Consider the following 14,219-nt stretch of genomic DNA (forward strand, 5'->3'; position numbering starts at 1 on the left):
GTTTAACAGTTTCATCATGTTTATGCTTGTTGAACAGGTGTAATAATAACTTATCTTGGCTTTACACTTGCAAAGTTGTATTGAACTCACAGTAACGAGTAGTTGTAGCTGTCTCCACCGCGGCCTCTCTGATCAGCTGTTCACAGGCTGACTGACTGTGTGTTGATGTGAGAGGATTCATCGCGTTACAGCTGCAGAGAGCTACCACAGTTTGAGAACCACTGGATTAAAATATTGAATCACAGTTAAAAACATGATTATCCATAGTTAATCGCGATTAATCGCAAATTAATCATGTTTTTTACCTGTTCAAAATGTACCTTAAAGGGAGATTTGTCAAGTATTTAATACTCTTATTAACATGGGAGTGGACAAACATGCTGGTTTATGCAAATATATGTATAAATGTATTATTGGAAATCAATTAACAACACAAAACAATGACAAATATTGTCTAGAAACCCTCACAGGTACTGCATTGAGCATAAACAATATGCTCAAATCATAACATGGCAAACTCAAGCCCAGCAGAAAACAACAGCTGTCAGTGTGTCAGTGTGCTGACTTGACTATGACTTGCCCCAAACTGCATGTGATTATCATAAAGTGGGCATGTCTGTAAAGGGGAGACTCGTGGGTACCATAGAACCTATTTTCATTCACATATCTTGAGGTCAGAGGTCAGGGGACCCCTTTGAAAATGGCCATGCAAGTTTTTTTTACCAGTTTTTACTTCCTTAAGTTTTCTAGTTTCATATGATGCCAGTATCTTCATTCTAGCTTTAAAACTGAGCCCGCTTCAAACTTAAAAAACACAAGTTGCGTTAAAGAAATTAGTGGCGTTAAAACGAATTTGCGTAAACGCCTTATTTTCACGTTGACTTTGACAGCCCTAATAAACAAGACAGGAAATAAACTGCTGTCACTCCCATGATGCATTAAACCTCAGCAGGTAGAGCTGCAACGATTAATCAATTAGTTGTCAACTATCAAATTAATCATCAACCGTATTTTGATAATTGATTAATTGGTTTGAGTAATATTTAAGAAAGAAAGTCTAAAATCTCTAAAATCCAGCTTCTTAAATGTGAATATTTTCTGGTTTTTATTTACTCCTCTATAACAGTAAACTGAATATCTTTGAGTTGTGGACAAAACAAGACATTTGAGGACATCATCTTAGGTTTTGGGAAACACTGATCAACACTTTTCACCTTTTTTTGACACTTTATAGAACAAACAAATAATCAATTAATGTAGAAAATAATCAACAGATTAATCAACAATGAAAATAATTGCTAGCTGCAGTCCTATCTACATGTAGCCACTTGTTTAAGTTCCTTTATGGAGAGCAGATATGTTTCTTAATTTGACCACTAGGTGGCAGTAAAACATCAGTAAAACAGAGATGATGGAACATGTTTACAGCAGCAGCAGAATGATTCACTTCACAGCAGTTATGACCTTGCCACAATAGATCCATTAACTTGATTCGGGGAGTGAAAAGCTGGGTGTCCTAACAATTAACACCCACTTATTATTGTTTATTGGCAATATGTGCAGCGCTTGTCTTTATGTAGCAAACCTCATTACTTCCTGACTCTATCTATAGCTTTAATGGCAAACATTGTACAGGTTTAATTCTCTTTTTGTCCTTCATGCTTCTGAATGGTCAAGGATATTTCATGCTTTTCTTTTTGCTCATCTTTGCTGTCTTTACTCAGCTTTCTCTCTCTTTAATCTGCAGGGAAGTAGTTTCATCTACCTGATCCACGTATTTCACACAAACCACACAGCATTTCTCACTGTCATGCTCTCCTTCAGTGCCGATATAGATGATATGAAGTATAAAATTATGCTCTTTGAACTGAAATAGGTTGCATGAAGCTGTGGGAAGATTTCATAATCAAATGATTGACTTGCAGAATGAGCATTGACGGTCAAAAACTGGCTCCCCTCCAAACTAATCTGTCTCCAGAGCTTATTTAATTTTTTTTGCCATGGATTTTTACATTAATTATGGTGGCAGAATAATGCATTTCATTTTCCCAGCTGCTTATTGTTTCTCTGTTGTACTTATGCTTTGAATGCAAACACAAATACTGATTAATGGAACAATGAAAGTGGTTGTATATTACATTTTCTCCTTCTATCCAACGATAATAGAAATATAGCTGCAAGCAACAACAGGAGTACAATAGCAATATTCAGAGGGTGTCTTTGTTTTTAACAACATTGTTTATTATTTCAAATGTAATCAAAACAACAGTAGTTACAGAAATTACAGACAGCTATGATACTGTGTGATTTTGAGTCTCATTGTGTGTCATGATAAGATAAAACAAGGTCATGGTTCTTGTTTCTTTATACTGAGCTCTGGCAATTTTAACATCTTTCACCCATGAGTCAGAGAAAAAAGCAGCAACCTATTTGGACAACACCACTATGCTGCTTTTCGTCATCTAAAATAACATTGTTAAGAAAGTGGGAGTGAAAGCGATTAGTTAAGTCCAGTGAAGCAAGTGAAGACTTTCTGTGATCAAAGTGTTTTCGGCTTTTGTGTAGACGTGTTTAACACAAACAAATCCGACCGTCGGCCACTTTCTCTGACTGCATTTTGACAGTGGTTATAAAAACACTTGCAGTTTCAGGTGGCAGTGTACAACAAGCAGATGTTCCAAGCACTTGCAAAGAGAATTTCTCCACAGGGGTCAATTTGAATAATATTGTAAAAAAATAACTGTATGCATGTTCTGTCCTATACGCTCTGTTAAACACTGCTGTGGAAAGGAGTTACTGGGAGTCATAAAAGAGAGTTTGAAAAGCAGGAGTTTGTTCTCTCTGGTGGACACCAATGAGACCAAATCTGATCTCAGTGCGGTTGTAAAGAAAGGTCTGTGTGAAGGTTTAAAACAGCCAGTGAGTCCTTAATTTGGTATTTGAGCATGACTCTTGTGTGCATCTTTGGGTATGCAGGTGATGTGTATTTAGACCGTGGATGTATTAAAGGTCCCATATCGTGCTCATTTTCAGGTTCATACTTGTATTTTGTGTTTCTGCTAGAACATGTTAACATGCTGTAATGTTCAAAAAACACATTATTTTCCTCATACAGTCTGCCTGAATATACCTGTATTCACGCTCTGTCTGAAACACAACGTTTTAGTGCATTTCAACGGAATTGCGTTGCTAGGCAACAGTTTGGGTCCATGTTTACTTCCTGTCAGCTGATGTTATTAACATACACTGCAACCAGGAAATAAACTGGGACACATTTAGAATGTTTACGTTTAAAGCCGTGTAATGGTCTAAATATTATATATTTGTGACATCACAAATGGACAGAAATTCTAACGGCTTGTTTCAAAACGCGCAATTTCTGAATACGGGCTGTGTGTATTTCTATGTATATTGAGCGTTTTGATAGTTTAACAGTATCTATAATTCACTTAAACCTGCTTTTTAATGTAAAAGACATGAAAATCACACTTTTTACAATATGGGACCTTTAAACTAGAGGATGGTAGATGAGAGATGTCCCCGCCCCCCTTAGTTACTGTTGCTAAGCCTGTTTAGCTTTCCAGTCTCAAACATTCAGTTTATCTTTGATTTGAATGGGAAACAGGTGCAAATTGAGGTGCAAATCTTTATCATCCAGTGGAAGGAATATTGTTTTCATCCATATGCTTAGAAGACTATTTGGAGATTCTGGAAATTTCTTCAAGTGTTTGTAAACTATCTCTTCAGATATAGCAATTTAATAATAGTTATCTTGTAGAGAAACTGGTGGTTGGCTATCTCCAGAAAGATTTTTTAAGGGCTTTAATTTTGAAATTCTACATCAGAATTTACTATTATTCTCTGAGTGATACTCTGAGGTTGTCTACTGTCAACCTGAAGTGAAATTAGTGTGTGATAGTGGACAATTTCCCTTTAATTCTAATCTGAATTTAGAGTGAAATTAGCTCTTACATGAGATTTTTAAAGGGCTATAAGTTTGAAATTCTACATCAGAATGTCCTGATACTGTCTGAGTGATACTTTAAGGTGGTGTACTTTTATTCTGAAGTGAAATTAGTCTTTGATCGTGGACTGTTTCCTTTTTTCAATTCTATCCATCCTAAGTGAAATGAGGCACTTAGTAGAAACATGGAGGTGCTGAGTGTGAGGTGGTATATACTGTAATTTAGAAGTTAGATCAGTCTTTGGAAATGTATTCTTTAATATTAAGTTTGACTAAGTATTTACACAATTGGAATAACATTTTTCTCTGAACTACATTTTTGGAGGCGGTTGTTTTTCTTTTAAATTATCATTAATTTCAATTAATTTCATATGTATTCATTTTATATGTTTAATTATTCATTTATTCATTATCGACAGACTGACTGACTGACCTCTTGAATGAATCTGAATGGCCCATCACGTTCATCAGAACCGTGCTTTTATTTTGAAGTCAGTTCCTTCATGCTCTTACCATAATGCCTATTCGTCTCTTTTCTTCTATACTCTTTGTTGGAAGTTACTAACGACTATCAGGGCAGATAAACACACAGTTTAATCAATTCTTCACACTTTTGTTCTTGTATTTATGGTTTCTGAAAAGGTTAAATAAAAAAATAACACCCTCCAAACTCTTTAAATGCCGAGTATCTCTCTTACTACAGCTATCGCTTCAACATATGGAGAAATCCAAACTAGCTGTGCCTAGTTACGGTTGCTAAGCTACGATTGGACAATCGTTGTTAGGGCGAGGGGTTTTAGAGAACTGCCTTATGTGCAGCAGTTTTATATGTAAATGGTTGCAAAACACCACTATAACCAATAAAATATACAACTAACTGGTATGTTCTGGATGTTTTGTGTGGCTGTTGAGGCTGTGGGGAGTTTGAGGTACATACTTTAAAATATGATGCTGATTAGTCTTTGGTCTCAATGTGATGACGACAAGGTGGGAATTAAAAAAAAAAAAATCCAGATTGTTATTTTTTTATGTATTTACAGTGTCAAACTGAATGGGTGTAATATTGCACATTTTATTTTTCAGTAGAATTCCAAGATACTGATCTAAAATGAGTCTACAATCATTAGTGTGAAAACATAATTTTGTCTTGAGATATTATTATTAACAGTAGAAGTGACTGTTCAGTCAGAAGCCGTGTGTATTGATTGGTGACAGTATAATGATTGGAACAGTATTCACATTTAAGTAAAAAAGTAGAGAAAAAAAGGCCACTCATAAAAAATAAAAAAGTTTTTTTTTCTGTACTATACTGCTATACTACAAATGTTTTGCCATGAGTTACCTGAATCTGCAAATGTTTTGGCCTTGGTATATACATTAATGTGTTGACACGGATGAGCCGATCATAACATAAACACAGACTATGGTTATGCTGAAAACATACTAGAAAAGGAAACCACACTGTAAAAAAAGAAAAAATCAATGAAAACTCCAACCATACCAGTGTGTCTTCTGGCTCACACAAACTGTATCCAGATACCTCAGATTCAAATCAATAAGAATCACCTGTGCAGAGCCAGCTCAAACATATGCACCCATAAAGCAGGTGGATATCCAATCACTAATGTAAACTGCTCTCTTTTGCATTCACACACATACACACACACACACACACACACACACACACACAGAATCACTTACACTTTAGAAAATATATTCAGCATACACACTCACAAGCGCCTGTCTTGTAATTTTGCATTAGTACCACATGTCAAATGAGAAAAAAAAAATGTGCAAACTCTAGTTGGGGACAAAATGGCACGGCAGTAATTAAAAAAACTGCAAAAATAAAAACAAAACAAATACATAAAATGGTATCCATGATGTAAGGAATCAATCAAAAGAAAGAAAGATCGTGCCCATCACCCATTAAAAAAAAACACTGAGATATTCTCAGTGAACAAAAAAAATCTTCATTTTCAGAAAATGAAACCAGCCAAACATCACAAATTAATTCGGCTGCTGAGTGTTCAGAGCTTTTTCTCCGAGCTGCGATCGATCGCAGTGACAGGACTTCAGCTCACGTCATATCGCACATGCTGCAGCCTCTCTGTGCAGAGCAGGCAGTGGAAAAGTCAATTAAGCCTGCGATGGTATTGAAAAGCAATACCGACGGTCTGTACAGATAAATGTGCCAACCCCCTGTGAAAACAACATACTGAAAGAAAAAGGAAAAGAAGTAAAAACCTGATGGATATACAAAGGCCTATACAGTATAACCCCACCGACAATAAAGTGGAAATCTCTGTTCACATACTCTGTATTGTTTCTGAAAATATATATTGTATAATTCACCCTGCTCCCTCCCTCAACCACACCGGTATCCAGTCTAGGCAGTCAGGCTGTACAATCCCTCCATGGCAACATGATAGCAGCCCAACAGAACTTAACCAATGCTGACTGATTCGATGACATCAATGCTGTTCCCTCCCTCTGTCCCTCAGTAGGTCAGCCAACAGGAGCTGAACAATGGGCTTGTCTGGGATCACTTTTCAGGGACTTCCTCGTATCGTTGGCTGCCGTATCCAGTCTCATCTGGCGCTCAATGGGCCGATCCCGCAGTCTTAACGAGTCATTGTGTACACTGATAAGCAGATCCTGGAGGTTCCTGGCGAGAAGTCCCTGTGGAGAAGGAGGGAGGAGGGCCGGCACGGAAGGGATGGGTGGGGTGGAGGGGCGCGGGGATGCAGACGCCCCCTCCTCCCTCAGCACTGCTCCGACACGATGAAGCCCTCCTTCTCCTGGCCCACTGGCTCCACCTCTGCGTAGGCCGGGTGGCCCGACCCCCGGCGGAACTTCATGGCTGGCCACCTGCTCGGGCGTCTCTGCAAAGGGAGAGGACATGTGTGAGGACAGCGTTTAGGATAAACAGTGTCATAAAGGTTAAAGGTCAAAGGTTAAAGGTTAGGGCTCAGGTTGAGGTTTGTCTGTGACCAGAGGAGAGCCAGACTTGGTCCAAAATCTTCCTTCCCACCCCCCCACCCCCTCCTATGGAGCTGTAGGATGAGGACAGGCAGTAAGCTTGTGCTTTAGTAAAAACAAAATGGATATCCTCTGTGTTTCGTATATTGAATGATGAATTATGCAATCATGTTTTCCTAAATTTGAGACATTTTGGAAGTTAAATCTTCAATAATATATTTGCTTTGGTGGGGAAAGGATATTTACTGTGTTTGTTTGATTTAATCAGTGCAGCATTTATGACTTATTATATCCAGGATTGTAGTTATCCCTTTGCCAGAATCGAGTTCTTAAGTTAGGAATGTGTACAAACTCCTTTTAGTTTTGATAAGACACATTTTTCAAAAAGCAGACATTCCAGTGTAATAGCGAGAAAGGATGTCTGGCCAAATGTGAAAAAAACACACCATTCAGTGCTCCGTGCATTTTATCCTTCAACTCCTGACTCTTAAATATTCATTGAGATTCTCAGAGGGTGGATGATGAAACGAGGTGCACACAGTCTTTCTTAATAAATGAATATGAATTCCCCCGAGCATGAGTAGGTGCTGTTGGGAAAGTCAAACACACTGAGAGGTGTTGAGACGTCTTTCAAAAACAAAAAGTCAGTACTCAGTGTCAATATTACAAGGTCATTATCAGTCACAGGGACTCCCCGATGTGGATTATGCTTGTTCAAGTGAAGCCTCATTTTGGCATACTAAGTATTATTTTATGATATTAAAGGATACGACAGGTTATATTCTATATTTTTATTCTTTATATGTCAACAAATCTCATGAAAAGACCAAAACCAGTGTTGATCTCTCAATACCGTTTAACTTCCCCACCCTGTCATTTGTTACTACAGTAAGTAAAAGTATGTAAAATCGGCTTACGAACATTTCGTTTCATTTTATTTCAAGGCTAAATAGTTTCCTAAAACTGTGTGACACTCTAGCTTTTATTAAATGTTACTCAAATACGAGATATGTTTTTAGCCATGGATGAATCAGGACCTGTACACAGGAGGGTCATGAGATGATTTCCTGGGTCAGAAACAAGAAACCAGTGGTGGAATGTAATGAAGTACATTTACTCAAATATTTTTCTTATTATATCATTTTTTTAAGAATATGAACTATAGAGTACTACAGAAATGAGTCCTAATACCCAGAAATGAGTTAGCATTTGAGCTCTTCCGGTTCCCTCGTCTGGAAGTCAATGGGTATTTTGAATTTAAGTTAGATGCCTGAAATAAGGTCTGTGGTTTACAGAAGCTGGAGAGATTTTAACGTTTTGTTCTACGACATAAAGTACATTAATATATACCCCACTTGTGAATTTTGAAGCCTGTACGTCTCTTAAAAAAAGGCAGTTGCTAACAAGTGGCTAAATGAGACTACTAAACGTCATCCTGTCCGCCTTTACAGCCTCATTGTGTATACTCGCGCTCATAACATTAGCTTTTTACTTCTGGAGATTACATTTATGTTTCAAGAATCATTAAAGTGGTATTCATTTGTGGAGATTATCTTGCTGAACATAACGTGTAAGTGTCATAACTGTTTGCCAGAGAGCTTATTTCCCACAATAATCCCAATACCAATAGAAAAATCCCTTTGGCTTTTTGTTGTGGGAACCAGTGCGAAGCTAACTAACTGGTTGGCCTACAAAAATACATCATCCCTACAGCACAAAATCTCACAACAAGGTGTCAGCGAATAGTAGATCTTCAGATTTAAATTGGTCAGAGCACTTCAAGGACTTCTTGTACACTTCATGCCAATCTGAAACAGAACGGATTCTAAGTGGACCTTGTGGGGATTTTGTTTACTTCTGCCTCCAAGGTCAAGAATAAACTTTCACTCTCGTTTTGGATCATCTGGCATCATGTCAGCTGCTGTCGTCTCCACTCACCTCGATGAGGAAGAGGCTGGCCGCGGAGGTCGGGTGATGGTAGATGTACACGGTGACCAGCACGCCGGCAACCATGACGAGCATCACCAGGAGGATGCCGAGAATCAGACCGGTGTGCAACGGGTGCGTGCCTGGCTTCCTGTCTACGGCGCTGTCTGCAGGCAGCACTGGAGAAACAAAACACAAAAATAGCCTGTTACAGCCTTTTATACAGAGATACATGTTTCTAAAATTATAGTGTCTAAAATGCAGAGATAATTGGGATAAAAGCATACACCAAAATTATATTTTTCTCCTTTTGCGGCAGTTCCGCTGTCGACCAGCAGGGGACACTCATCATTCATCAATACCCTCCTTTCTTACATGTTCCAGTATGACATGCTTGTATACGAAATTTAGCTAAATGTCCTTGATTTGATTTCAAAAGTTAAAACTGTGACACTGCAAATCTCCTTCAGCCAATATATGTTTGAAAATAGATGCAATTACAGTCATTTTCAGTGGATTTCATAGTTTTTGTTGTTGTTGTTTTTAGTGAATTAAAGGGACATTTCCTTCACTTTGAGATTATATTCAAGGTTCAGGTTTAAACTGGGTCTTTATCACTCTGTGGAATGATCGTCCTGTGATCTGTTTAGGTATTCATGAGCAGCTCTTCTCTCCCCCGCTAGTAAGAGTTAATCCCAAACCAAGGTGAGCAGCATATGTTCCTGATAGGAGGAGGAAACAGGCCTATAGATGCTGATAAGAGTCCATACTGTAGCCTCCGGCCGTGGCAATGCAAACTGAAGAGGCTGTATATAATGGCTGTATATAGTGACTACGTAATATGTTTGTCCTTCAGTGAGCCTTGGAAGACATCACTCCCCTTTAAAGTACGTTTGTCAGATTCATATTCTGAGTCGACCCAGCAGGTGTTTTCAGAGTTCCTTTGAAGATGATGAGAGCGTCCTGTAACCCATTGGGAATACTCATCTATGGAGGCACAATTTCCCCAAAACAAAAAAACAAGAATTTCACCTGCAGTTTGTCAGAATAAGAATAGAAGAAGGAAATACAAACAGTCCCAGCAGATCATAGCAGGGGAAACTAATGAAGTGATTATGAAACAAACCTCAAGGATGCCCTTATAGCTTATCTCACACAGATTTATAGCAAGTTCAGGCCAGATCTATTCACACGGCTGCAGATTTCTTCTTCTCTGCCCCCCCGACAACCTCTCCCTGAGGCTCCTCCCTGGCTTTAATTAGCAGCTATAGCCACCGCCGAGATTGTCAGCCAACCAGCTTCTCCCCTGGCTCCCTGCCTCATTGATTTCCAGCACACAGAATAACCGGGTGGTAATCAAACATGTCCAATGTGTGTGGGCAGTCACTGTGATAGCACCATTATGTGCGCTCCTAAATTGGAAATTTAAAAAGGACAAAGTAAGGAATGTGCTGAAACACCACTCGATATAGTTTCACATTAAGACCTCTATTGTTTAGTGTTGGATATAGTGTTTTTCATTAGTCAGCCTTAAACGTAGCAACTCAGGAGCCCCTAATTTTCAAAGATAAACATGGCAGAGAAAATGACAATCTCGCTATTGTGCTGAAATCTAATAAACACAGTGTGAGGTCAGTTTTATTTTTCTCAGAGGGGCATTTTCTCTGTGTTTATCTGTCAGAGCTATAGAGTCCAAGAGCTATCTCTTGGTCAGCTGGAAGCCCAAACAATGCGACAGGCTGTTAGTCTGAGGTGTTACAGGTTAGCAGGGGGCACGCCGCTGAGCGGAGATGTAGACACGATGAGAAATCAACAGCCTAGCGGCTAAATAACCAGCGGGACGCTAGCGGAGACGGGTCTGCCCAGACTCCTGGAGGAGCTCTGAGGCTGTTTCATCTGGACTCTTCTGAGCGGCTCATTTAAACCAATAAGATAGCAGAGTCCATACTGGGTCATAGTGGGTTGTCTTTGATAGACAGGACAGCGGAAAACATGTTTTTAAGTCTTCGTGTCTGCTTTGTTTTGCACTAAGAGTAGACGTGATGTGCGTTCCAATACTCATATTACCATACTATTTAGTATGAAAAGATTTAGTATGTCCCAATACAGTATGCCAAAAATACCAGGATGTCCAACTGCATCCAGTCGTATATTGCATTATACAAGCCAGCATGCTTTTCTTTACATAGCAAATAGTTGTTTGATGCTATATTAATGTTCTGAATATCAAATGTAACACTTTTAATTTATGATTATATAACAAAGAGAAAAGAAAAGTTGGACCCAGCATCAATTCGACTGTAACTGTTGCAGTTCTAGTTGTTGAGATATGACCAACATTGTCATCTGTGCCGTCAGCGAGGCTAAAAATATATTCTTGAGTTCATAATTGCGGAGATGTTTGGTAATATTTATCATTGTAGCACGACGCAGTCCGGACACAGAAATGGCACATCTTAAGCAAATTGCCCCAAATTCATTCTCCATTAGCTTTGTCCTTATGACTGCTGGGACCTGAGGAGACTGAGTAAACGTTAATGGACAGCAGAGCTCTTAGACGGCAATAAAATACATTAGAGCTTTTCAGAGAGGACAAATGAGACTAACGGAAACCGGCCAAGCTGCTCCTCTTCCAGCTCTACATTAGTGGAGCGCGGCCGTTCTCTCACCTGGCTAATGGAGGTTTTTAGGAAACTAACGGAACAAACAGAGCAGACCTATAATTGATTGTTGAGTAGAAAATCCAGAGAAAGGGCGGTTTGCTCCTGTTGTTCCTTATCTCAGCGCTTACTGTAGCTGTAATCACCTTAACGTTTCCTACCAGTCAAGGTCAGAGGACACATGGGTGTAACTGGCTGATATAAAACAGTTGAAGACATGCTGGATCATCTAGGTCGACTGGCATGAAGTAGACCCATTTTAAATACCCACTAGTTTTTATGTACTAAACTATCCTTGACTAGGACAGTAGAAATTCATGCTTTTTTTGTCTTCCCCGCAACTACTTTTCACCATGAATAACATTATTGGCAAGTAAGAGGTGAAAAACGTTGGATGCATGATAAAAGAAAATGCCACGCAGAGAGATGTCATCACAGTGGCAGGCGGAGTGATGAGGGACATGCAGCGTTTGTGTAATGGAAGTGTGATAGAAGCCGCCGATTTCCAATTCCTCTCAAGCTGGAAACATTTGAGAGGCTATCTCTGAAAACTGATGGAGTTAGAGGTCATTTCAGAGTTTGTATGATTTGCGCAGGAAATCTGTGCAAGCAACAATATATATCTGAGTGTCGAGCATTCAGTTTCAGCAGACGCAGAGCAAATACAAGCGCCAGCAGGGGCCATTTGAGTGCGAGGACAGGTTTTGAAGGGAAAGCTTTACAAAATCTGAACATGAAATCAATAAGTCATGCTCTCAAATTGAAAGACCACGCTCTTGAATAAAGATAAGAAAACAGCTCCATACAAATATTAGCAATTGAAGCATATGCTCAGTATGTAAGAGAAATGCTGAATTCTCAAGGTGCTGCATTTCAAACATCATCTGTCAAATTATTTGTGATAGTTTGATGTAATCGAATAAGATCACTTTCAAAAAGTGTGAAGCCTTTGTCTTAATGAACGTGTTTCATGCAAAAATACAAAACAAACTACTTTCCTTCCCTCCCACAATTTGAGAAATATAAGTGTTTCTTTTTTTTTATTTGAACATTCAAGGAGCCACTGTATCTTTATGTTTGTACAACTAGCATATTTCTACCTCTGCCTTACAGGAATATAGCTATGTCTTACTGAAAACATATATACATTGTTCTTCTTTATATTGCCTTTGTGACTTTATTTGAGATATTTAATGAAAAGTGGCACTTTAAAGGGATAGTTCGGGTGATTTGAAGTGTGGTTGTATGAGGTTCTTATCCATAGTCAGTGTATTACCTAAAGTAGATGACTGTCAGCACGCCCCCAGTTTGAAGAAGCAGACAGGAGTTACCGCATGGAAGCGAAGCAATGTACTGCTGCTGACGGGGCCGGCAGCAAAACGTATTTTAGACAGCTAAAAGAAAGGCTCACCTAAAAAAAAATCAATATCAGTTTATGTGTACACTATATTTAGAATATTTTCGCCGGTTTACCTTGCTGTGAGACAACCCTTTTCTGACAAGGAACTGAAGCTGTTAATCCATCTATGCTCTCGCCAAAGCCACCAGACTCCATTGAAAAAAACTGTAATTATCCCTTGCAGAACACGGCGGTTGCTGGTCTACCGCTGCCTCGATCAGTTAGTTTGTATGTGTTATGATGTGACTTTGGTGAATCCGAACTAACCAAAGTCACACAATAACCCAAACGAACTAACCATTCGAGGCAGCTTTCCACCAGCAACTCCCGTGTTCTGTGAGCTAAAATTACAGTTTTTTTCAAGAGAGTCTGGTTTTAATGGAAGCACAGCTAACGGCTTCAGTTCCCTGTCAGAAACATAGACTGTCTAGCTATCTCACACCAAGGTGAAGCGGTGAAAATATTCTAAATATAGCGTACAATTAAACTGATATTTATTTTTTTAGGTGAGCCTTTCTTTTAGGTGTCTAAAATATGTTTAGCTGCCGGCCCCGTCCACAGCAGTACATCGCTTTTCTCCTGTGTGATAACTCCTGTCTGTTTCTTCAAGCTGGGCTCGCGCCGACCGTCATCTATTGTAGGTAATACACTGACTATGACTAAGTACCTCATACAACCCCACTTCAAAACACATGAACTATCCCTTTAATACAGCTACTACTTTCGGGCACACAGCTAGTCTACTCTCCCTGACCTTCCCTCACACCAGCCCAGACTTTACAATTGATCGCTGCAACCCACAGAGGACAGTTTATAAGCATTATAGCTGGCTGCTGGGTCAAGTTCATCAGCTGATTGAGCCACACGTCCTCCAAAAAGATCAAAAAGCAATCACCAATACCTCAGTGGTGTAAACAGAAAGAGGAGGAGGACAAAGAAACAGCCATAAAAAACAACAGGGAGTAAAGGCTCATAGCCACAACAGCAGTGGAAGATGGAGACCTACCCTGGTTGTCTCTGAGATGTAGGGCGATCTTGGTATCATCTGTGAGGAGACAAAGAGAGAAAGACATAATAATCAATATTTCTCTTTGTAGTTTGTTTTTGAAGCTCTGACAATATAAACAAACTCCCCGAAGGTCCCAAATGAGATTAAGCGTCTTTCATTAGTGGAAATTTCAACATGAAATTTACTCTTAAAAGCTGATTAAAAATGAATGCTTTGAATATAATGGTCCAGCATGCATAATTCAGCACATAAAAGCCGTCTGGGGTTAACTATACATGT

At 39.1% G+C, this 14,219-nt stretch overlaps 1 protein-coding gene across 2 annotated transcripts in view; it reads right to left on the reverse strand.

Annotated features, from left to right (window-relative positions):
- Window positions 1-4,973: 4,973 nt before the first annotated feature.
- The window catches only part of LOC119480423 (plexin domain-containing protein 2-like), a 111,599-nt gene continuing 102,353 nt past the window's right edge, over window positions 4,974-14,219 (reverse strand). For both annotated transcript variants that reach the window (XM_037756612.1, XM_037756611.1), the window contains exons 12-14: window positions 13,938-13,976; window positions 8,885-9,051; window positions 4,974-6,849 (exon numbers count right to left, since the gene is read on the reverse strand). In XM_037756612.1, the coding sequence (XP_037612540.1) occupies window positions 6,730-6,849; window positions 8,885-9,051; window positions 13,938-13,976 (326 nt within the window). In that variant the 3' untranslated portion in view covers window positions 4,974-6,729. The remainder of the gene's footprint in view (window positions 6,850-8,884; window positions 9,052-13,937; window positions 13,977-14,219) is intronic.

This window comes from Sebastes umbrosus, chromosome 21 (assembly GCF_015220745.1).
Source record: "Sebastes umbrosus isolate fSebUmb1 chromosome 21, fSebUmb1.pri, whole genome shotgun sequence".
Taxonomy (NCBI): Eukaryota; Metazoa; Chordata; class Actinopteri; order Perciformes; family Sebastidae; genus Sebastes; species Sebastes umbrosus.